We start from the raw sequence: 24,371 nt of genomic DNA, 5'->3' as shown, positions 1-24,371 counted from the left end.
GAGGCGTCTTGCGTTATTACTAAACACATAGTTTCATCTCACTGAAGTCAAATATTTACCTTTATCTCTTAAAATCACAAAGTCAGGGTTTCTTCTGCAAAGCATCGGTCCCCTTTGTACAAGATGGTTGCATGTGCCACGGTATCGAACAATTCATCTTTTTTTTTAAATATAGATGACTATCATATGTTTTCACACAACACAACCCCATTATATGAAGCAGGGGGTCGACTTTGGGGGTCCTGCTCATGGATGAAGAGGCACTGGGAGGCGACTGGTCTCATGGCACAGATCAGACAAACCACTGCAGACTTCAATTCAACCTTTATTATCTTGTTCTTTTCTGCTTTAAATTAATTTCGTCTTCTTTTTGTAACATCTGAAAGAAATGAAAACATCCTGAACAGGAGTGATAATAAAGACTGACTTAATTTAAATTGATACATAACAAAAAAAGGAGAAAAAAAACAGTAAAACATAACAGGTAATATCTTTAACGTGTCGGTAAAACACTGTTCCAGCTCAGCTTGGTATGGTACGATTTGGCATCTTAGCAGAAATGCCTTCAGTTGGTTGCTTCGTCTTAAAAACAAAAAAATATTCTGTTATTGCATTTGGCAGAAAAACAAAAACAAAAAAAAACATGAACAAAATGCTGCTAAAAAACAAACAAACAACTTGAGAAATATGCAATAGTGCCAATGGTTTGTTTGAAACTTTGTAGCTATTACAATATCCAGACAGTCAAGCACGCAACCATGTCGACACACTCACAAACGCACAACTTCTCTCAAACATGAGCTGTCAGATTAACTTTCACTTCCCTGACTGGAGCAGATAAGTGTTCAAAAGCACACACACACTCACACACATACTCACACACACACACACACACCTCATGGACGAGAAAAACAAAAACAAAAACCAATCCAACATGGTAGCAATAACACACACTCCCGATATCATTGTCATTATTATCTTCATCATCATCCTCCTCCAGTTGGTCTTACTGTCGTCTCTCCTTTCATGCACACACAGGCAGGAGGGCACCTTGTACAGCGAGTAAATAAGTGATCATAGGCATCATTAACGTCATGACAATATATAGGAACCAACTTGATTTCTCGAGTAAGAAAAAATACAATAGCGAGGTCAGTGTTTGAAGGGGAAAGAAATCTCTGAAGTTCCACAAAGTTTCACACATTTCTCTTTATCTTCTAAAACAGAAACAAATGATAAACAACCAACACACATCAACGAGGAGATACAATTTTGCTTGTCAGATGTAAGAGCAGTGTGGAACTGATGAGAAGGTGTGAAGGCTGCTGACATGGCCGCTGGTCGGGAGCCAAAGGCCACTGCTGCTGTAACATTAGGTCGTCCTGTGCCCCAAAGAGTGGAGGGATTTCTGGAGGATTCGTCGGCCACAAACCCAGAGGCATATAGTGCAAGTTTGGCTAATGTTGTTTCTGTTTGGATTTCTCTTCTTGTTGTTGTTTTTTTACACCCTGGGTCCCATGTTGACGGCGTATTTCCACCGAGGCTGAGATCCTTCACCCGCTCCCGAAGCCTCCAACGCGAGAACTTAGAAGAACGCCAGCCAGGTGTACGAGGGCTCAGTCTGCAGGTCGGAATTTGTGAGATTCGACCGTTAAATAGAAATACAAAAAGAAAAAAATAAACTGTGGCACGCTAAAAACAGCAATAGCTAAACTTGTTGACGCGTACGGCTCTGGCCGAGCCGGTCTACAGTGCATGCCTGAGCGATCGGGTCTCTGAATGCAGATGGCGGGATTTGGAATAAAAAGGACAAAGAGCTTCCCAGGTGAGTCCTAAAGAGTTTAATGGACTTCACCGTTTCACCCCTGCGGTTCAAGTTTTACTGTTCGTCTTCATTTAAAGTCAAGCGGTTTAATGTGTAAGTGTTGTGTGCGTTGTGCACGTGGCCGGCGTGTGGTATGAATGAGGGTCTGAATGTCAGGGCACCAACGGAGCTTTAATTCATGTCACCTGTCCGTGTAGACAGGTAGAGTATGACGCACGTATTACAACATGTGTGTGTGTGTGTGTGTGTGTGTGTGTGTGTGTGTGTGTGTGTGTGTGTGTGTGAGGGACAGTTGGCGCCTCAGATGGAGTCGCCCCCCCCGCCCAGCAGGTCGCCGGGCAGCAGTGCGGCCGGGCTGCCCATCTGGTGGCGATCCTCGAGTGCCGGGGAACCCCACAGGCTGCTGCTGGTGTACCCGCCCCCGCCCATTCCGCCCATCCCCCCCCACAGACCCTGCCTGCCGGCCTCCACGCCGCCGGCCCCGCCCACCCCGGTCCCGTTGCTGCTCCATTGGGCGAAGATGCCCAGCCCGGAGGCCTGGGGGGCGGACGGGTCCGATGAGCTGCCTGTGCCGTCCAGACTCTGCCACCCGGAGCCGGGGGGGCCGACTCCTCCGTTTCCTGCTCCTCCGGCCGCGGAGCCTCCTTCCGCTCCTCCGCCGCTTCCTCCCCCCGCCGCTGCTCCGCCTCTCTCGCCGTTGGACCCCACGGCGACGGAGGAGGCCGGGGGCCCGGAGCCGGCCGCGTTTCCTCCGCTTCCTGCCCCCCCTGCCTGGGAATGTGCAATGTAGCGAGCCACATCCTCCTCGCTCACAAACTCCGCCAAGATGGTGGTGTTACCCAAAACGCACCTGACGGGGGGGGGGGGGGGACAAAACAGGAAATTCACTTTCAGCAGATCCTTCCACGGGTCACTGTGGACTTTGACAGCAAATATTAGATAAGTATATAATAACACTCTATCTATATATTTACCACCAACACCACGGGGTCTCCAGGGGGAAGGAACACACTTTCTCTGGGTAAAATTACACAGACATGCGAGCGCGTGTAAACAAAACAACCGTCTTACATGTGGAGGGCACTCTGGGCCTTGGCTGCCTCCTGTTTGGAGCTGTAGCGAATCAGAGCGGTGCCCTGGGTCAGGCCAAGGTGAAAGGTCAGCAGAGGGCCATGCTGCATGCAGATGGTCCTCAAAGTGGAACCATCAATCTGCAGGAGTTTGCGAGACAGACAGAACTTGAACGGACCAGTAACGGATTGATTTAAAACTCACAGCGTCGCCCTCGGGAATCACTCTTGTGCTTGTTTATTATTTATTTTGTGCATGAAGTGTCGTAGAGAAAAAAGCTGTTGCAGCTTTTGAGCTTTTACAAAAGAATTGACGAAATGTGTTGGTGTGTCACCTGTGGTGTGAGGTTGCTGAGCACCAACCAGCAGCTTTCCCGGGAGCTGCCATCACTCCAGGTGGAGGCTGCAAAGAGAGAGAGAGAAACAGTTAGTGATTGACACAGGCACTGGATGGTAAACGAGGGACAGCCGTCGGTTACAAAGCAACGCCATGGACGAGTCGGCGCATTACCAGCGGCGTTGGAGCCACCGCCCCAGCCCCGGCCGGCCAATCGAGGGGATCCTCCTGACCACGGGGAAGGCGACGGCTGCTTTTGACTGGCCAGCCCTGGAGGTAGGCGGGACATCTGGCTTTGGCTGCTGCCACGGGTAGCTTTCCAGGATTTGTGTCCAATGGGCTCCGGGGGCCAGCTGGTCTTGTAGTCTGTGTACTTTGCTGAAGCGTGACAGACAGACAAAGATGAGGCAGAGAAAGCACTGAGAGAAGCATCCCCTCGGCATGAGTGGCCTTCAACCCGTAACGCTTCCCATCACTGTGGCTCTCTCTTGGCTGGAACACTCATAATACCACATTAAGGATTCATAGATGGACCACATGGTGCAGGTTGTCCATCTAGGATTTATCAGAGGATAGTGAAAAAGAAATAATCACAATGTCCCCCCCAATGGCAACTTTTAGCGCCCACAACAAAACAACTTTAACTAAAGCATGTTTGACAAATAATGAATAATCAACTCGGAGTACATTGGGTGATCAGATTGCTCTCGTCAGGAATCAAGATGAATCCCCAGAGCAGCCCAGGGAGGATGATACCTGGTTACCTGAGTTGTGTGCATTGTTGAGGGGACTGTCTGAGGCACTGTAGGGCCAGGCACCAGGTGAAGGCAGCAAGGTGTTGAGGGGAGGGGTGGAATCTGAAAATAAAGGATCGAGACCGAGGGCTGTTAGATGGACCAATGACTAACCACCGTTCAGAAACAGAATCTACATATATATATAAAAAGGAGACTTTATTTACACACCTGAAAAAAGGGAAAGAAAAGGTGCACAAAGACAAACCACAAAACAACTGCTCAATGCTGCGTCATCAGACGCCTCCCGGTGGGGATCCGGAGGCATCGGAGCTGTCAAATGCTCACCTGTATTGTCTTGTAACAACTGGTGCTCGGTGTCATTGAGGTTGGGTGACACGGAGTTTCCCATCATGCTCCCTGGGGTCATGTAAGGGTCGGAATCGGGGTCGACGCGGTCAATTCCCTTCCAGGGCACGCCAGGCTGGAACTCTGCGTCGTTAAAAGGTAAAGAGAACATACAAGTATGGTCCTCTTCTCCTTCGTGTCTCATCTTGAGAGTAGAACCACAGCGTGTCACTAACCGGGGGGCCAGCTGGGCGTGGGGGTGGGCTTGGCAGCCATCTTGTTGCCAGGGGTGCGATGCCAGTTGTCTCCCAGCCCGTCCCCGACCATCATGTCATACTGGGAGTAGGGCGAGCCCCCCGGCATCTTCATGGGGGTGACTGGACCTGGAAGGTGGGTGATGATTATCGTTATATCACTGATCACCAGATGGGTTCACAAACCGTCTCATTGGGGGACCCAATAAGCCCATTAACACCATCCGGCCTCAACACCACTCACACATCAAAGGAAAGCATCTCACCGTTTTTGTGGAATGTGTTCTCAGGTGCGGAGGTGTCCGGAGAAGAATGTCCTTCCATCATCCACTTGAAGCGGGACTGCTGGATTCCTAACTCCTTCATGCCGCCAGGCCCCCCGACAGAGCCGCCCAGGTCCAGACCCGGGAGGTTTACCCCAGATCCATATCCTGCCCGCAGCAAGGGGGAGACGGAGAGAAAAAGGGTTTTAACATTTATGTTGAACTTCTGGTGAAAACTCTGGGGGGAAAAAAGCCCTCACCGGCATATGGCCCGAGATTCTTCTGGTGCAGATCGGCCACCGATCCCGCCAGGCCTTGATGAGGCAGGGAATCGGGCCCCAGCAGTTTGGGGCCAACGCCGCCGTGGTGGGAGGGGGAAAGCTTGGAGCTGCCACCTAAACCCCCGACCTGCTGCTGCTGCCTCTGCTGCTGGAGCACTGCCATGATCCTGGCCAGCTGACGCAACAAAAATCAAGAGTCAGCAGCTGGGAGGGGGGGGGGGGGGGGGAAGTCACATGGGAGAGGGTGGGACGTTCTACTCGTGTGCACCTGTTGAGGGTCGGCCTGCTGTCGCACATTCGGTGAGAACTTCCTCTGGTTCTGCAATGGATGCTGTTGCTGAGGCGTTTGCTGCGGCGGTTGCTGCGGCTGCTGTTGCAGGAGCAGCTGACAGGCCTGAAGGACCACAAAGAGAAACTGAGGAACGAGACTCTGACAAACGTGTACCGGGCTTCGCTTGATAAACCGATATGTAGACTGATCAATATTGATTTGCTTCCACAATCATCTGTTTCTCCACATAGTTGAACCGAGGACTCTGCCAAAGAGAGAAGATAAGGAGTGCTGCTTCTCACCAACTGAAACTGGATGTGAGGTGGGTAGATGCTGCTGAGCATGGCAATGTGCTGGGGGGACAGCTGTGGAGGGAACACGCCTCCCCCGACTCCTGCCACTCCGCCCACGCTCCCGCTGGGGGGGGGCATCTGCTTCAGCACGGAGCCTGGCACCTGGAGACAGACACGCCCGTTACCACGGAAACGCTTCGGTGCCGTAACCGCTAGCAACCACGTCAGTATCCGGCCTCTCCCCCGACAAACGTTGATCCGATTTTGTGTTCCCGTTAAGAGCCTCAACCCGAGTGAGTGGTCGAAATTGAGTGAATTTCAGGAAAAGAAGTATTACTTTTACTGTAATTAATTAACAATTACACTTGATGTTAAGAGCACAAAGACCCTCCCTTTGCTTGATCTGTACATACTTTGGAGCCAATAATAATAAGAACCATTTTCCCCACCATTGATAGATTTCACCTTTGTAAAGTGCTTGGAGCTACAAGAGCAAATCTACATCAGTGCCACTGACATTATTATGACCTAAACTTGATCAATAGATTAGTTTAGTTTTTTACAGTGCTCTTCTATTACCCACTGAGGATGAGAATCAAAGGGAAATTAAACTAATAAGGAATGTTTACGTTTATAACTAAGAAGTGGTGATCTTTAACCTCATTTAAATTTCTCAGCTTTAGTTAAATCAGCTGTTTGTCCAATGCAGGACTACGACAGAATACAATTCATCCAATGAGCGACTTGTTGCCACTAGAAAGGGACAGTGCACAGTGCACAGTGCGTATCGTCTATCAAACTATTCTTTGTATTTCAATGGAAAGTAATTCTGATTTCAATCGTTAACTTAAATTGTAAAGACGACTCATCCAACACTGTTCAACACAGACCCTCAACTCACATACTTTCTGTGTCTGTGTTAAGGGTGCAATACGTAGACAGCTTGGAAGTAAATAAAAGTAAAAGCATTAGTACCTGAGGTGACAGGAACTGATGAGGCACTTGCGCTCGTATCCCTGGGGACTGGTTAAGGGGTGGGACACTGGGCTGGTGTCTTGACTGCGCCATCGCTCCACTACTGCCAAAGATACTGTGGCCGCCCTGTGATCGTTGATTGAAAAATGAAACCTTAGCGGACCCAGAACAATGGAGACATTTCCATGAAAACCGTACCGATTACACAGAGCAAGGCGGACCGGACAACTTGGGGGATTATCGCGTGATTATCTTTCAAAAACGGAAGGAGGGCGAGAACCCAACATAAAACAAATGGCAGGACAGGAACAAGAGGTGCGGTTCTCTTACTTGTCTAAAGGGAATAGTGTGGTTGAAGAGGGAATGGGACTTGTAGAGAGTAGGTGGTGAGTACAGAGAGGAAGAACCCTCCTCCCCAAGGCACCAATCCTGATTGGTCAAAGGCAAGGTCTGTCACAGTGACGGACAATGAGAGACCGATTTGAGTGGCAGTGAAGGGGGGGGTGATGGTGGTCGGGGGTGAGACAGGGAGGAATGGGGCAGACGAAGAAGACAAAGGCAGAGAGACACAAGAGGAAATAGACTAGTAAGAAAAGAGAAAATGTTATCTAGACACCAGAAAGACGTAGAGGACAAAGGCTGCTGAGGTGGCAGGGAGACATTACCTTGTCATAGTAGGACGCAGCTTCAGGTGCTGCCTCTTTGGAACCAGGTGGACGATAGGCCATCCCTCCTCCTCTTCCTCCCTTCCTCATGTCTCCATTGTAATCGTTCATCCCCATCCCCATCCCCATCCCCATGCCTCGCTTCTCCACATCCATCTTCTTCTCCTGGTGAGAACCCGGAGCCAGGTCCATGTTTGGGCCACTGGGATCATCATTCTGAGAAGGTTCATCATCAGTCATTAAAAAACCCAACCTGCTAAGTGTCTAAACGTTTTGGCTTGTAAGGCTTCTAAAACCAAGCATCTGAAGAGAGGTTTCCCTGCCACAAAAACACGTGAGTAAAATCATCAAAGAAATGAATAAAAAGTCATGTTTTCTCTTACCAGCAGCCCCATGTTGGAAAACTGTTTGTTGATTGGGCTCATCCACGAGTCTCCTCCACCAACCTTCATTGGACCCTGAGAGAAATTCACAACGTGGGCGGAATGTAATTTCATGTTCTAGGGCTTTAACAGATGAATTAGAATTTACATCAGAAACCACTGCCCTACTTTCCCAGAGTAAATTAAACTCACTACCTCCGAAATTTGATCAAAATACATCCATGTCATAATTCTAAATAAAATAATAATTCTGAAAAATAAATTATGCCTTTAATTGTCTTTTGAATAAATCTTAACTTGCTTGCACTTTTCTTTGATCAAAATCTACCCCCCCCCCCCCTCCTCCCCCCACACACACCCACCTTGTTGGGCTTCTTCTGGCTCTGTCCCCAGCCCCCATTGCTTCCCTTTCCCCAGGAGGAGCCACTCCCCTGGGAGCCAGGGCTGTTCCACATGCCTCCTCCCTCCTCCTCCTCCTCCCAGCTGGAGTGATGCGAGGCAGCCACACAGGCCTCTTTATCCCCCCAGCCTTCTTGCATAGACTTTGAAGCTGTAGGTGGAGACAGTCGTACCAAATTAAACTGTGAAGTAATTATGGGATACATGTTTATGTTTTACTATTTACTATTAAGCATGTGAATGTCCCAAAAGAAATACACCAAATATCTCGAGGTTAACCTGATACAACTAGCAAACTTCTCAAAACCAGATCGTATGATTATCCCAATAACAATCATTTGCTCTAGTCTTTATTTGCCTTTTCTCACCTGATTTGATGGGGTGGGGGGGAGGGTTGCCCCAACCCGTGTTCTTCCCTCCAGCATCTTCAGGGTCTCCCCAGCCAGTAGGTGCGTCAGACGTTTTTCCCCAAGCTGCTGTGCCGTTGTCTACCGTGGGACTGGTTGGAGAAGCACCACCCCAACCCGACGGACCTACATCACACACAGAAGACACAAGTCAAGCCTTTTGGGCAAAGGCCTCTTTGACTCCAAACATCTACGGGGGGGAGGCACATGCAAAGGGGTTTATTTCAGAGATAGAGAGAAAGAGGTCGGCTGAAGAACAACTATCAACCTTTACAGCAGCGGCTGCACCAGTGCATTTTTCAGTCGATGTAGTTGACATGTTCATGACAGTTTGTCACGAAAATGAACTCCAATTGACGAAAGACTTGAAATTGTGAATGCACATAGTTTGTTAATTATATTTCGGTGTGTACTCGCGTCAGAAGATTTCACAGACCGATTGTTTTCATACTGATATATGAATCCGATTCCTTCCCATTGTGCTGATAATCAATGCTTTCCCATCTACATGTGAGAAAGTCCTCCCTGGATCAACCGCAGTTATAAACATTAGGTCTGAAATTAATATTTCAGTTTTGTAAATAATCTTATCATAAATAAATCCACCCCCCCCCATACTCAATTCAATTCAATACGAATTAAAACTATTAGTTTCTTCGTGACAACATCAAAATCCCTCGATTATGGTTAATATTAAAGTTTGTGGTGTCTTACCAATAGCTGATGTTTTTCCCAGTCCATGGCCAGTGTTGAAGTCTCTGTTACCTCCAAGCGCTGCAGGTTGCCTGCTAGACTGCTGCTGCTGCATTAGAGCAGCCTGTTGCTGCTGCTGCTGTTGTTGTTGTTGTTGTTGCTGCTGTTGTTGTTGCTGCTGCTGTTGCTGCTGTTGCTGTTGCTGCTGTTGCTGTTGCTGCTGCTGCTGCGCCTGAGCCTGAGCTTGGGCCTGAGCCTGAGCTTGGGCCTGAGCCTGGGCCTGAGCCTGGGCCTGAGCCTGAGCGTTTGGCTGCTGCTCATGCGGCTGCTGCCCAGTAGGGGCGCTGTTCTTATCCCACAGGTTGACTGGCTTGTAGTTGTAACGGTTTGGGTCTCCCCATGCTGATGTCCCGTCATCGATCTCATTCTTCCTGCTGATGGACTGTGGGGAGGGTTCCTCCCAGCCGCTAGTCTCAGATCCACTTCCACCTCCCGCGGAGCCACCAGGAATGGGTCCCGAGCTCCAGCCTGAGCTTTGGTTCTGATTCTGGGCTTGAGGGACGTGTTTCCTCCCCACGGCCCCCTGCGCGGCCCCTTGGTCCAACGCTGGCAGCCGCTGCGGATGCTGATTGCGGGGCTGTGATTGTTGCGGTTGCAGTTGTGCCTGCGGGCCTGTGGTGGAGCCCGGCTGGCTGTTTGGCATCTGGTGCATTTTGTTTCCTCCGCTCCAACTTTGATGGGGTTTGGACGCCGTGCCCCCGGCGACACCCACCCCACCGCTTCCACTCCCTCCTCCTCCTCCTCCTCCCCCTGTGCCACCTGCTCCCCAGGTTCTGCGAGGAGCACCGTCATCCCAGCTCCCCCAACTACCCACACCTGAATCCCCACCTGAGTTTCCTCCTCCATTCTTCCTGTCATCCTCCCATCCCCCTTCTCCGCTATTTGATTTGGACTGCTGCTCTCCCCAGTCCCTGCCCGCCCCAGCCTTCTGGCCTGAACCCCACCCGCTCCCTCCTGCACTCCCTCCCATTTCTTTCCACCCCCCTAGCCCTTTCTCCTCCTTATTTCCACCCCAGCCGCCACTCACTGGCTCACCCTGTTGTCCAGGATCACCCCATCCGCCATTTCCTCCTTTACTACTACTACCACTACTGCTGATACTACTGCTGTCCCTCCAATCCTCATTACCCCAGCCCTTGGCCTGCTGGGCATCTCCACCCACCGTTCCTCCTCCACCCCAGCCTGTAGCCTTACCCTGCTGGCTATGTCCTGGCAGTACCCCTGACCCTACTCCAGGTCTTGACGCGGACACTGGCCCAGATTGTGAGACGCCAAGATTCCTCATGCTGGGGCCTGAAGCTGGTGGTGCTCTCCCGGGAAGCGAGGCCCCACTACTGCTACTGTTGCTCTCCCAGCCCTCTCCGGAGGAACCGGCAGATGGAGCGAGGGAGTGATTGACCCCTGGACCCATGGAATCAGTGATTGGAGTCCGGTGTCCACCAGCATACTGAGAAGAACCACCGAGAGAAGATGTGTGTTTCGATGTAGCTGATGATGATCTACCTTTACTCTGTCCTCCATGTTCTTCAAAGTCCCAGGATGTGTTTTGTCGGATCTGCGTCTGGCCCCAGCCTGTGTTGGACAGGACCCGAGGGTCCAGATCAGACCGGCTGAGCAGGTTTTCTAAGGCAGCTTCAGCATTGGGTGCAGGGTGGGGGGGGCGACTGTGTCTACTGTTAGGCCCGCCCCCATTTCTGGAATTTCCACCACTGGAGGACGATCCTCCCTGTGCTCCCTGTACATCTACTCCCCCACCCCATTCCCCTGTTTCACTCTCCCCCTTCTGATTGTCCCAAGCTCTGGTCAAAGTGGTGGCTGTTGAGGAAGCTGTGGCGGGGGGGTTGCCAGCTGTGCTGCCGCCACTGCTGCTGCTGCTGTTACTGCTGCAGGCGCCACCAATTCCTTCACCTCCTGAATTTACTCCACCAATAACAGCGGAGCTCCCACCCCAATCACCGCCAGATACTGCTCTTTCTCCAACTACTCCTGATGACCCCCAACCTCCCTGAGATACCCCGGAGGTTTGACTACCATCTCCTTCAGTTCCAGCACTGCCCCACGCATTACCCCCGCTGGTGGAACTCTGGTACCCCCAACCCGAGGTCCCATTGTCTCCTTCAGCGGCTCCAAATCCCCCTGTGCCACCGCCGCCTCCACCCTCCCATCCATCAGTCGTTGAGGCACCCATTTTGGAGTTAGCTGCAGAGAAAGAGGACTGGCCTCTCCACGAGGAGGCAAGGCCGTGCTCTCCCACACCCATCTCGCTTCCCCCCGCCCCTCGGTCCATTCCCCCCCCGCTACCTTCCCAACCTACAATTTTTGGTCCCGCTGATTCACTGTCCCACTTCCCCCCTCCCATCTCTCGGTCTCTGGATTGCATTTGGTGAAGCTGCCGCTGATGGGTGCTTGATTGATTCACAGATAAAGGTGGGTGACCCCCCGGCACCCCGGGTGCCACGCCCCCCAGCGCCTGGCCCGGGGAAGCAGAGTTGTTGGCAGACAAAGACCCCCCAGGGCCCTGGTGGTGGAAGGGAGACGGGTCTCCTTCCCCTGCAGCAGCGGACCCATCCTGCTGCACCAGGGCAGGCCAGGCCGAAGGGTTGGCATTTGGATTGAAGTTGGCACCTGGAATCCCGCTGCTGCCGTCGACGGGGCCACCGGCATCGTGGCTCCCTGGCACAGCGGAGGCTTTGGAAAGGGAAGAGGGCTGCTGTAGCAGAGGTCCAGCTGCAGCTACGGCACTCCCTCCTCCAAGGTGACCCTGGGAGGCAGCCGTCCCCCACGCCACGCCGTTGGACGACTGCGTACATTCATTGGGCAAAGACAAGGAGGAAGTGGGTGAGGATTGGTTGCCAGAGGCACTAATGCAGTTCACAGGAATTCCGTGGTTGTTGTTGTTGTTGTTGCGGACCCCTCCAGCCCCAGCGAATGACGCTCCTACCCCTTCACTGCCAGCGATGCTAGGCCACTCCTCCAGGTCGTTGCCGTCAACGATCACCTTCTCCCTGCCCTGAGAGGAGACCTGGCTGCCTGAGCTCGCCCCCCACATGGAATTTGCATAATTAGAAGTAGTAGTAGAAGCAGCAACTGATGATGAGGTGAGGGCCAATGAGGAGGACGCAGCTGCACCAGAATCTGAAAAAGACGACAAGAGAGAAACTTTAGGGGTCAAACAGACACGTCATTGCGGTTCTAAGATGGGACCAAACGCATCGCTGCAACTCACCTGAGACGGCAGCCATGTTTGCATTGGGGCCATCCCCTGCTCCTCCCCCTCCCAGCAGCATGGAGGACAGTGGCGGCTGACCCCTCTTCAGTAGCACTTTGTGGTCCTGCTGGCAGCGGAATCGCGGCGGCACTTCTCTTGGCATGTAGCGCGGCTGCTGCTGAGGCGCCTGGGCTCCGCCTCCGCTACTTGAACCGCCGCTTCCAGCAGCGCCGGGGCCGCCAGCGGCGGAGGAAGAAATGGTCGTGGTGGGCTGTCCGTTGGCCACCGCCAGGCGCTTGGCATTGTTGCCACCCTGTGAGGGGGAGGCAGCACTGCCAGGGCCCAAGGTGGCTGGGGATGGGGAGGCAGAGGGGGTGGGTCCAGGGCTGGGGGAGGCAGAGCTGCTCTGAGTGGCCGGAGACTGGGCAGACACCGGCTTGGTCAAATCCGGCACTGCAGGAGGAGAAATGGATAGGATCACAATTTAACCGAGCACATCTTTAGAGGACAGTGTACAATTCTTTGATGTACTAATGCTATACAGCATTCCCTCGTGGCTTTCTTTTTGCAAAACTAAAACTAGCATGAATAGCAAAAGTCCATCAGGACAAGCCATGAAATATTGTTGATGTTAATGATTTAATTAAGTACTACGACTGAATGTTGTCAGTTGAAAAAGAACAAGATGAAAAAATGGTGTGCCAAAAAAAAGATTTAAGACTTAATCTCCGTACAACAACAAAAAAGATCTCTCATGCCAGAAAGGAAACAGGTGAACTTTGGTGAACGCAATCACCTAACTGCTTACCTTTGTTTTTTTGTTCCGTGACCTAAAAATGAAAAGAAGAAAAAGCCATTGATTTAGTAACTAATCGTACTTTTACTTTAAGTCGCTATGGGTAAAAGCTAAATTACACGTAATGTAATATTTTAAAGCATTGTAAGTAGACCCTGATTTTTTTTATTTCATTTCATTCATATTTCCAAGTTCAGTAAAACAAAGCAAACGCAGAGCTTGGAAAAGAGATACAGCACATTTTGGAGACTTCTCATGTTCTTACTACTCCGATATAGAATTCAAATACTATTGATGTGATTCGGTTAGTTCCATTTCCTATTCTCAAAACAGTGCAACCTAAAACTTGACCTCGGTCCATGAAACATTCTGAAAACACAGAATTGAGCTGAATACAAACTTTGACTTTCTAAAACAACTTTTTAGTGTTTCTGAATTGCAATCACTTCTCCGTCAACTAAAACAAAAATACACAACTGTCTGACATCTCTCTAGACATACTAACAACCACTTGAATTGTCATATCACATGAATACATATCTTTATCAAATGGTAAAACCAACATATGGTGATTAGAAGTGAATTAAATCCATACAACTACCACACAACAGTGGGTTTGCTCATCTGTGGCAGGCTTCAAAAAGGTGCAGATCTGAGATTGGGAGCATCTTGGGGCCTCTCAACGGCTCGCGACACGTCAACAGTGAGCCAGCTGCTCAGAGCCATCAGTGTTTACCACAGAGGAAACTGGGGGGTGGGTAATGGGCTTGCGTGACAATACCTAGTCAGAACGGCCTAATCAATGGGCTGATGACGAAACAAAGCAAAACTTTAAAAAGGTTAAATGGTGTCAATCTGTGGTTGACGCACCTGTCAAAGTGCTGGGGGACCTGTGCAGACGGTGGTCTATCGCACCACGAGTTATGCGCTGTACCCCCCATGCGAGAGCAGAGCACTACAGCAGCCATGAGCTCACAGTCGCTTCCCGCCTGCATGCACCAGTGGCACTAAAAACGTTTAGGCGTGTCACATGTCAACAAAGCAGTGACGCGCTGGAATAGCTACACACGCCGAGGCCTCCACTTTGAATGAGGTGTTCACAGCCGTCACTACTCAGGCGAAGACTTTCGGAAGCAGATGTCAATAGAGGCTAGATGCACATGGCGAGGTCCACTTTTGCTGAAAACATCTGTGTGCGTGAGATTAAATCCTGGCCAGTTATAAGCCATGGAACAAGACATTGCCTTTTGTGAAAAAAACATGTATAGAGCTTATTGCAAGCATTGTATACTCAAGTTATGGAAAAACACCTATGAAAACTTTGCCTACAGAAGAAAAGCATATGATGAACATTTCATTTTCAAATCTCTTTTGATATACTAAAAAAAGTCTCTTAACTAGGTTTTTGACAGTTAGTGGTAAAGGGCAAATGGACTTGGACACTTTTCTCCTCCTCCGACCAAAAAAAAACCCCTAACTCATCACAAACATTCAACACCCCCCAAAAAGCAGCAATAAAACTTTTAACAAAAACATCCATCTGTTCAACACATTTTGTTTGTTCAGATGAAGGCGCTTGCAAGAAATTTGGAAGATGCTCACCTTCTGAGAGGCTTCCCTTTTCCTTTTGTCGTCTTTTTTCCTTTTCTTGTCTTCCATGAACTACAGCTCCTGTCCTGATACTCCTTTCTTCTAGAGACAAAAAATAAAAATGCTATTTCAAAATGTCATCTGAAAGACAACTTGAAGCGTCCATTCAAGTGTGTAAGCAGCATTGGACTGCGTGCTTCATCGGACGAATCAGCCATCAGGTGCCACGGCCGAGAACATTGCTGCACATGTGGGAAACAAACAGTAATTATCCCCATCATATGCCTGCAGAATGCTGTAAGCTGATCACACTGGTAGGTTCACCCAATGTAGACGGATTACAAAGGCCTGGATTGATAGTGAGCTGAATAAACTGACTGACTGAGTGGCATTAGGACTGTCAAAATGCACGCTGCTGCCGCTGTTGTTGTTTTTTTTAAACTCAAATATTAATTTTCACATTCGAATTTCTGTTCTAAACAACTATTTGAACATACATATTCAAATTTAAAAATATTTGTCTCCAATAGTTACACCGTTTCTAGCCAGGAGATGTTATAACCATAACCACCATAGTTATTGTCACATTTTATTGTCATATTTTTGATCGCTCTACTTCTGGCGATGTTTGTGCTGAACATTTGAAAGCTTATCTGTCTCTGCAAAAATCTGTTGCTCAGTGTAGATATTGCAGTGTTTTCACTGATATACATCATTTTTTTGCCAAAGAGAGGCCGCTGGAGGCTGTAGCTGCTGTGGCCGGCATGGAGGGAACCACCAGGATCAGAGTTACACAGAACAAACACAGATTTGCTTCCTGATGCAACAGAAATGAAGATATTCTGCTATAATGAATGTCCGCGTGGGCAGTTTGTATTGGATGCCATTGACAAGCCGGGGGGGGGGGGGGGGGGGAGCTGTGTGAGCATTACTATGCATAAAGGTTTCCCCTCTTCGCTATAGACCTTTGTCATCCGTTCCACAAAGTGACATTGTCACTCGTGCACAATGCATTCTGGTACAGGTAGGCACAAGCCGCACAACTCTACAGCAAGGAGGGGCGGTCAGCTTATTTCAGTCAATGTAGCACGCGCTGGGGAACATATTTCTCCATTTACCATCAGTGCTGAATACATGTAAAAGGTGGCAAATGGCACCAAAAACCACCAAGATAAGCATCCCATTCACCGGAGAACGACAACCAATGCACAGCCACTAAGATCCTCAATAGAATAAGAGCTGGCTGCCAAATCACTAAATTACTCACTATGTTGTGTTTTATGCCTCGATATGGATAAATACTGATTCAATTGCAGTTATTTTTTATGGTTAGATTTAATGCCTGAAGATATAAAACTTACTACCTAAGGATAAAAACATGTTTAAAGCCAAATAGCTAATGATATTCAATGTCAAATCACAAATCAACTATACCATTCGAATAGATTTAGAAAATAATGTCACTTCACTGCAGTGTCAGGAAAGCACTAATTGAGAAATATCGGTTTACTGTAATGCCGTGGCCAAGATATCAAAGCTCATTATATCCTGTTGTAAAAAGTCAATGTATCCATGTTCTAGCCTTTATTTGCAAACAGGTACGCCCTGACATTGTGTATTTTGAGTTGGTTTCGTTTCTGCTTAACGCTTTGCACAGGCAGGGTTCCCTTGGGTCAATAAGAACCTGACATCCTGAAGCATCTCTGACCTCGGGCCTGGTGCATCAGGGCGACCTGAGCACCGAGTCGGTGAAGGGATTTGCACTCAGCCCGGTCACCGTTCAAATTCGGTAACGTGACGTTCCGCGGTAACGTGCCAGAGAACGTAACGTCACCCGGTTACTTCGTCCCCGTCGGTGGTTTTGACCAGCTCATCCGCAGCTAGCCAGCCAGCTAGCTAGCTAGCTAGCTAACGTCACGGCGTTTGCACAGAAATGACAAAGTGTGTTCACCAAAAATCGAAAAACACAGGTGATGAAAATCACCTACAACAACCGATCCGTCACGGAGGTTCGCGATCGTACCCGACCGCCGCCGCCTCGGTACTTGGGAGGTCGACAACAGGCGACAAGTTAAACAGCAGCTGCGGCTGTTCCTTCGATGGCTCACATTAAGGAGTGGTTTCTGTTCGTAAAAAAAAATACACACAAAAAACACGCAGACAACGAGCAGCGCGCACACCAGACACACGGTTGTCGTTCCCGACTGTCGGTGACACGTTGAGTCACGTTAACTACCGTGTGTCTGCGCGACCGCGGTCCTTCACAGCAAAATACACCGAGCCCCCAAGAGCCACATATCCACCCCCCCGCTAATGCACAGCCACTGATGCCGCTAACGCCGCGGGGACGTTAGCGTTAGCTTACGTACGCGGAGCCACCTACTGACAGAAGCTACAAGTTAGCAAGGCTAACGGCGTTAGCTTAGCGAGCAAGCACTGTGGTGCTTTTTATTGACACAGACGTTGCAGTCACTTCTGCATGCACAGCAAACGCGAAACAACAGCACGGCGCTTAATGGCACGCAGCCCCCCCCCCCCCCCCGCCCAGGTTACTCACCTCTGGAATCACATATGAAGAAAAGCTAGCGTGCTAGCTAGCTTTGCTAAAGTGCTTCAGTGCGATTTCTTTTTGCTTTTTTTTTTTGCTTTTCTGGCATTCGCCGAGGCAACAGGAACAGCGACGAACCGAGCCGGGCAGTCAAGTAAGCGGCGGACGACGAAGAAAAAGAAAAAAAAAAGCACCCGCGCGCCGAGCTACCGGTTTGTAAATAAGTACTAACGTCGTAATAGTGTTAACCCTGACGTGCAGGAGAATTTAAAAATGTTTTCAAAGCGCCGTGGAGTCAGACGGTTGACGGGCGGCCATTTTGCTGCTGAGCACACGACGCGTCTTCCAATGGGCCAGCGGCGGCTGCGCGGAAGCCTCCTGACTGGCTGCCTGCTGCCGGGAGGGATGCACGAAAACACGCTCACGTTGACCTTCACCAACTCCTCACTCCGCGCCACTGTCCGTTTGGGGTCGACCGGCCTCCCCCCCCCCCCCAAAAAAAATGTAAAAAAATAAAAAATAAAATGCACATTTCGCGGGAGTTGATCATCAGAACTTTTAATTCGACAGCGTGGGGCCGAGGAAGAGGTCACTCGAGGAGATGAGGGACCGGAGGAAGAAGAACCGGGCGAATAAGAAGTACATCGGAGCTCATGTGAGCATTCAAGGTACAAGTACTAATGCCGTCTTGTTAAGTAGTCACAGGTGAAAATCGAAAAATTAGAATATCGTGCAAAAGTTCATTCTCTTTGATTTTTCGAGTTTCACCTGTCTAACGCACTATGCTTCTCAGGTGGGATGTGGAGAGCCGTGGGGTCCTGCGCAGAGATGGGGGGCAATTGTTTCGGCCTGTTTCTGGGCTCCCAGCGGTCATGGAAGAGGCCTCCACTGGACCACACAGCTGCAGACAAGTTTAGGGAGCAATGCTCCCTGTGGGAGTATGACCCAGCACATGTCCTGCCCCACGGGTCCTACTTGATGAACTGTGGATCTCCTAAAGAGGGTTGGTCAGACAACAATGGATGTCTTCTACAAATTCTGTCCTCGGCCTGTGTCTCCCCCCTCCAGACTCGGTCCCCTGGCCTTGTCGTACCCTTCCAACCGTGTCTCTTGTCCTCCGACAACCCTTCCAGATGTGTTTGAGAAGAGCCAGGCCCTGTTGGTGGATGAGCTCAGCCGCTGCAGCCTGCTGGGCCTCAACCTCTACAACTTCCACCCCGGCTCCTCCCTGGGCTCCATCACCACCGAGCAGTGTGTGGAGAAGATAGCCAGTGCCATTAACCGAGCTCACCAACAAACACCTGCTGTGGTTACAGGTGCAGTGGGTGGAGAAAACGTTAAAAAAAAAACCTTATCTGATGGAGCTCATGACGTCTAAAAAACTGCTGAGGCTTTCAGATCTGTTGGAAAAACACAAGGGTTATTTATATGGCGCATTTGTCATGTTCAACACATCCGATTAAATGTACGTTAATTCATAAAGGAACTACGGTTAAACATAATTACCAAGACTGGTACCAAACGTATTCAGTCATAAAATGAGCAGGTGTGCACCAACTGCAAAGTGATGTCACGCCGCATGGGGGGGGGGGAAAATAGCCACAATGACACATGCTAAGTAGAGAAAACCGTCAAAGACAAAAAACACACTGATACTTATCTGTGCGACACTATTACAATTAGATCCGTACCTCTGGGTGAAAACCTGTCAGAGCTTCACCAAAATCTGAATGGACCTCAAGACGACGCTTCAAATTTATTTGACCCCAATCACAATTTGTGGGTTAATCCCTTTCAACGTAATTAAGAAAGCTTGGCTTCAGAATATTCCTGAGGAGGATTAATATTTTACTACCACAAGTCAGTTATCAGAATAAACCATCTCATACAAAACCGTTTGACCTCAGACTGACTTCAGTGCGACAACATCACAGAAGAATTGCACAACGACGTCGAGTCGTCACACTGACTTTGCCTTTTGTTTTGATGTGGTCAGTGTTGGAGAACATGAGCGGTCAGGGCAACACGGTGGGCGGCAAGTTCTCCGAGCTGAGGAGCATCATCGACAAAGTGAGAGACCAGACCAGAGTAGGCGTGTGTCTGGATACCTGTCACGCCTTCGCAGAGGGTGAGAGAAACCCCAGGGTTGGTCTTTGTGTCCCAGTAAACCAGCAGAAATCTAAAAGGCTTCATAGTTTAAACCAATAACATTGAGTAGTAAAGCTTCCGTTAGAGCCGTCTTGTCTTGGTAGGATACGATGTGGCTGCGGAGGGAGGGGTGAAGGCGATGCTCGACGTGTTTGAGCAGGAAGTCGGACTCCAATATCTCAAAGCCCTCCATCTGAATGACTCCAAAGGTGCTTCCACACACACAAATACCACGTGCACAGATCAGGTGGATTAGATTCAACTTTCTGCTCCTCTGCAGGGCGGCTGGGCTGCAACCTCGATCGCCACGAAGACATCGGCAAAGGTCACATCGGAATCTCGGCTTTCCGAGACATCGTCAACGAGCCCAGGCTGGACAACATCCCCCTCGTACTGGAGACACCTGGACGGTGAGGCGACTGCGGGCAGAAGGAGAACAACGCGTGTGTACCAGTCAAAAGTTTGGACACACCTTTCCTATTGAAATGAATGAGGAAAATGGGTCTAAACGTGTCATGTTTATGGCGTTTAAATTGGACAACACACCTTTTTTGATTCATTTACAAAATGAGAATATAGTGCAGCAAAGTGCATTTTCTGTGTGTTTGTCATGTGTCTTTTTTAAAGTGAAATAAATCATTGATAGACGCCATCGCAGTGGTTGAGTTTAAACATTGCCTTTCCCCCACAGGCCGGGTTTCCAGTATGCTGAGCAGATTGAACTTCTCTACTCCCTCCACGAGTGACAAAAGGTTTCTACCGTTACTGAGTTCTTTCCTCGGCTAAACTGAACCAAACCTTCAGGAACCTTCATCGGCCACAGCCGGTTTGTTGGGTGTGATCGGGCTATGAACACGACCTGAGTGAAAGTGTTGTTAGAAGCTGCCGTAGACGTGTTTGTTTGCAGTTGTCCTGTTCACGATGATCCTTTAGGGGGCAGCAAGGACACGCAGCTCCAGCCCGGCCTCCTCCCTCGGATCCCGAATCAGCCAGAGAGGGAAAAAAGGAGGAAAAACCCGATTCATATGCATGTTTGCATTTGGCAATATATACATAATAATCTGAAGCTATATTTTTTTATTTTGCTCATCTGGGATGGTGTAAGCTCCTTATTTGTGTAGCACAGTTTGCTCTTGAGTTGTTCAGAAAAAGCACATTTACAGAATTATTGTTATTTTTCTGTAGTTTCAATTATGTTCTAATTTATATAGTTAGTATATAATTGATATATTTGATAACGCAAGACAATTAATTACTTTGTAGATTGTGTCAATAATTCTAACTTAGAAATAATAACAAATCAATTTGAATGTTTCATTAAAGGATGATACACCAGCAAAGAGTTATTAAAATCTGCTCCAGTTATCAGTTATCTCTGTTTTTTCCCAACTTTATTTCTATATTTATATGTATTTAGTTAATTTGTAATGCAAATTTTACTGAACTAAAATCTGACTGTTGTAACACATGTACAGTATGAGGGTTTATAAGGACCCCCCCCCCTCCATAACACATACACCATCCTCATCACCACTAAACCCCCCACATTCCTTCTTTAAAACGGTCCAGCTGTTGAATACCAACACTTTGGTGCAGCTGTTGACACCCTGGGGAGACGCCGATTGATTGTCACACCGATTCCAACACCCCACGGTGCTCGTAAACATGTAAACACACACACACACACAGGACACGACATTCCCTCACATTTGAGACTTGGAAACACAGCTTTCTAAACTCACAGTTTCTTGAGTCATCTTAAACTTAAATGTGACACACAAGCTAACGCAGCGATTTCATATTAATCTGCTGAATTCTACACATTAATCTGCTCTAAAATGTACTTTCTTTTCCATTTGTATGTTGATTATTTTTAGCATTAGGCCCCCGGGATCAATATTCCCCCCCCCCCCCCCCCCCTCCGTTATCGGGGCACTGAGACTTTGACCTTGCACTTTTAGACTCCTGTTTACATGTGACATCACCTAATCTTGGAATTCAGACTTAATCTACGGCTTCATAAATAGCGGATAAGAGCGTCCGGGCGAAGAAGTGCGAGCGGGTCCCAGACAGTGAGTCTTTCAGTCCGGCGGCGTGAACAGAGACAGGAAGTGGAGGTGCCTGGCCCAAGAATGTCTCCCGCTCTCAGGTCCCACCCACAGGAAATGCCTGTCCGGCATGTTGGACTTTTGAGCTGATGAGGAAAAAAAAAAAAAAAAGAAGGCTCCTGTTAGCAGAGTTTGGCTTCTGACGGAAGAGAGGATGGATGGAGCTCTGGTCCTGGAGTACTTGCACGCCGGGTAGTTTAGATAAGATGATGCCTGATGGTTTTCAGAGGTGTTCTGGTGATCTGGTCGGGTCAGGGGTTGCAAACCAGAGAAGCCCGAAGACTAAACAGTGGACACACATTCCTGAACTCTGAATGGAGGAGACATGTTAAGGGGAAACCCCGATGGGAACATACAGATGCCTTTCCATCCTTTGATCACCGTAAGATGTGTGGCGTCAGCGGGTTTTGATGCGAGCGGCCGTGCAGCCGGTTCTGTTCCTCTTTCTCCGTTCAGTACGTCTCATGCTGTGCATATTTTTACACTGCAGCCTAAAGCCCCCCCCCCCCTCCCGATCTAATTATGCAACTTTTTTTTTTTAAATACTTCCAGATCTCCCTGGTTGGATTTCAGTGTTCCGTGAGGCTCGTGAATAGCTCCTCGATGATCTGTCACTGGACTCGGTTTCCACCACACTGACAGCTGCCGTGGGAAATGGACCCGAGTCTCTATCCGGGCTTCCAAAGAGAAGCTGGAAAACAAATCTGCTGGTGAAATTGCACATTTTAATGTCCATTTATGTTGTTTGTTAAAAGCCCTGGATTATCTTGCACACGTGTCCGCCTTCATTACAGATGAAGCGCTCAGTAAAACAACACTTCCGTTGGGACAGTTGCAGGGTTCTGGTCACGCTTGTGACCAAACAAAGTGGGAGTGTGATTACACACACCTGCGTATTAAAGGTTTATTACATCACAGCCACAATTTAACAAGCAGCAAAGCTAGGAAGGATATTACCTGAAATGCCAAACTACTCAAGTGGGTATTTTTTTTACCAATGGAAGTGTGACCCTGCCTGCTCTTTTGAATCTGCAATTCCTTCCAAAAAAGGGATTTAATTATCAAGATCGGTATTATTAAAACCTCCAATTGGAGTGTGTCCACGGAGGCTAAGAGGAGCTTAAACAGATGAAGATTCATGTTGCATTAAGAGAGCGAAGACGACTGCCCTTAAGAAGCAGAAGGTGGAGCGAGTGAAGGGGAAAGCACTGTCTGCGTGGCTCTTGTGTGGCTTGAGTTGCAGCAGCGAGCCAAACTCTATCCGCACAGGACCCAGAGGCTGACGACCACATCTGCCCGCGATGCCACACACACACACACACACACACACACAATCCACTGCATCGGCCTGAACAAACACGCTGCTCCAAGCCTCAAAATGTACACACATGAACCCGAGTGCTCAGAAGAAATAAGAGCTGCAGGGCAGGGTGGAGTCCATTTTGCTTTCCTCAGCAACTCTTTTATTTTTGCACCTCGGGAGCAGCGCACGCATCATAAATTGACCTCCATGATACGCCATTTCATTTCCCCACCGTGAAAAAAAGAGAGAGAGCGAGAGCCGGGGGCCAAAGGCGTGTGTGTGTTGAACGCTGCGTTACTCGTGGAGGGGGGGGGGGGGGGGGGTGCAGCGAAGTGAGTTCAAAAGTGAGCTGATGCCATCAACAGAAAGTTGGAAAACGGGGGGGGGGGGGGGGGCTGGAAAGCAAAGGATCAGCTCCTCGGGCCTCTCGGCGAGGTCAGAGATACGTAACATCACAGTCTATATAAGGAGAGCCCGCTGTGGTTCTTTCTGTCATTCCTTTCCTTTATCCCTCTCTTCACCCCCCTTTCCTCCCCCCCTCCCCGCTGGCTCGGGGGGGAGGAATGCTGCCCAGCGGCGGCGGCTGGGCGTCGGGCCACGAGGAGACGGCAGAGGGGGGAAAAAGATGAGGAGAAAATGGATGCAGAGCGGGAGAGGCTGGAGAGGAAGGAGAGAGAACACCTCAGAGTTAAGCCTGAGTAGAAGACAAACCCACGTGGGACAGTTTTAGAGACTCATTGTAAAGAAATGCAGCAGCCAGCCTCAGTTGGAAAATGTTGAGGCTAATATATCATAGTTCTTTATAATTGCTTCCTTAGGGACCTCTTTGTAATTCACAAAAAGCAGCAAGACACTGTCACTTTTATTCACAGTGTAAAATGGAGGGATAGTTACACTAAAAACCCACAGTGGAACCTCTGTGGATCCTAATTCTCTACTGAACGTTCATACTGTGGAACGTGTCACATTAAAGCAGTCACACAGACAAACCCACTCTCACTGTTGTCATCGAAGCGGGCGGCCATTACTAAAGGCTCTGCCATATTGTAGCCCGTAAGATAATTAAATCAAGATTTTGTCGCCAAGTGACTGTAGTGAATGCAGGTTAAATCCCACTCAGCGTCATCAGGTCTTCAACTGAGCAATCAATAGCTCCTCATCATCCTGACAAAGAAACTCAGCACTCACACACACACACACACACACGCTGCTATTTTCACACTTAGAACCTCACCGCTGCGCTCAACCTGTTATTTAGACGCCACAGAGCCAAACATATTGAGACCTAATTACAATCTGTGTGAGTGAAATCACTGGGTCACCCGACACAGACTCAGATCAGCGTCCACATGGTGACAAACGGCATGTTTCTCACTGAGAGAAGAGGTGTGTGAGTGTGTGTGTGTGTGTGC

General features: G+C 49.1%; 2 protein-coding genes across 7 annotated transcripts; one reads left to right on the top strand and one right to left on the bottom strand.

The window, feature by feature from the left end:
* Positions 1-312: 312 nt before the first annotated feature.
* tnrc6ba (trinucleotide repeat containing adaptor 6Ba) lies at positions 313-18,515 on the bottom strand. 6 transcript variants are annotated; one of them, XM_037462934.2, is made up of 23 exons: positions 18,494-18,515; positions 14,865-14,954; positions 13,275-13,296; positions 12,485-12,919; positions 12,200-12,393; positions 9,220-12,058; positions 8,467-8,631; positions 8,062-8,249; positions 7,700-7,774; positions 7,317-7,532; positions 6,982-7,101; positions 6,652-6,777; positions 5,686-5,838; positions 5,381-5,506; positions 5,092-5,287; positions 4,835-4,999; positions 4,551-4,697; positions 4,315-4,458; positions 3,997-4,089; positions 3,407-3,610; positions 3,231-3,298; positions 2,897-3,036; positions 313-2,675 (listed from the first exon to the last, which is right to left on the bottom strand). In XM_037462934.2, the coding sequence occupies exons 2-23, from the start codon at positions 14,919-14,921 to the stop codon at positions 2,126-2,128; spliced, it is 6,423 nt and encodes a 2,140-aa protein (XP_037318831.2). In that variant the 5' UTR covers positions 14,922-14,954; positions 18,494-18,515; the 3' UTR covers positions 313-2,125. The 6 variants fall into 6 exon arrangements, with proteins under 6 accessions (XP_037318831.2, XP_037318827.2, XP_037318828.2 ...); XM_037462930.2 differs by lacking the exon at positions 18,494-18,515 and adding an exon at positions 17,410-17,544; XM_037462931.2 differs by lacking the exon at positions 18,494-18,515 and adding an exon at positions 17,410-17,541 and having other exon boundaries at positions 14,865-14,951.
* si:ch211-141o9.10 (probable endonuclease 4) lies at positions 17,486-20,913 on the top strand. The gene is made up of 8 exons (XM_037462937.2): positions 17,486-17,612; positions 17,971-18,068; positions 18,194-18,403; positions 18,534-18,716; positions 19,397-19,528; positions 19,653-19,757; positions 19,829-19,958; positions 20,240-20,913. Exons 2-8 carry the CDS (start codon positions 18,002-18,004, stop codon positions 20,292-20,294), a joined length of 882 nt encoding a protein of 293 aa, XP_037318834.2. The 5' UTR covers positions 17,486-17,612; positions 17,971-18,001; the 3' UTR covers positions 20,295-20,913.
* Positions 20,914-24,371: the final 3,458 nt, after the last annotated feature.

This window comes from Pungitius pungitius, chromosome 21 (assembly GCF_949316345.1).
Source record: "Pungitius pungitius chromosome 21, fPunPun2.1, whole genome shotgun sequence".
Classification (NCBI taxonomy): domain Eukaryota; kingdom Metazoa; phylum Chordata; class Actinopteri; order Perciformes; family Gasterosteidae; genus Pungitius; species Pungitius pungitius.
The sequence above is the reverse complement of the archived record's forward strand: the minus strand, read 5'-3'. Positions and strand labels throughout refer to the sequence as shown.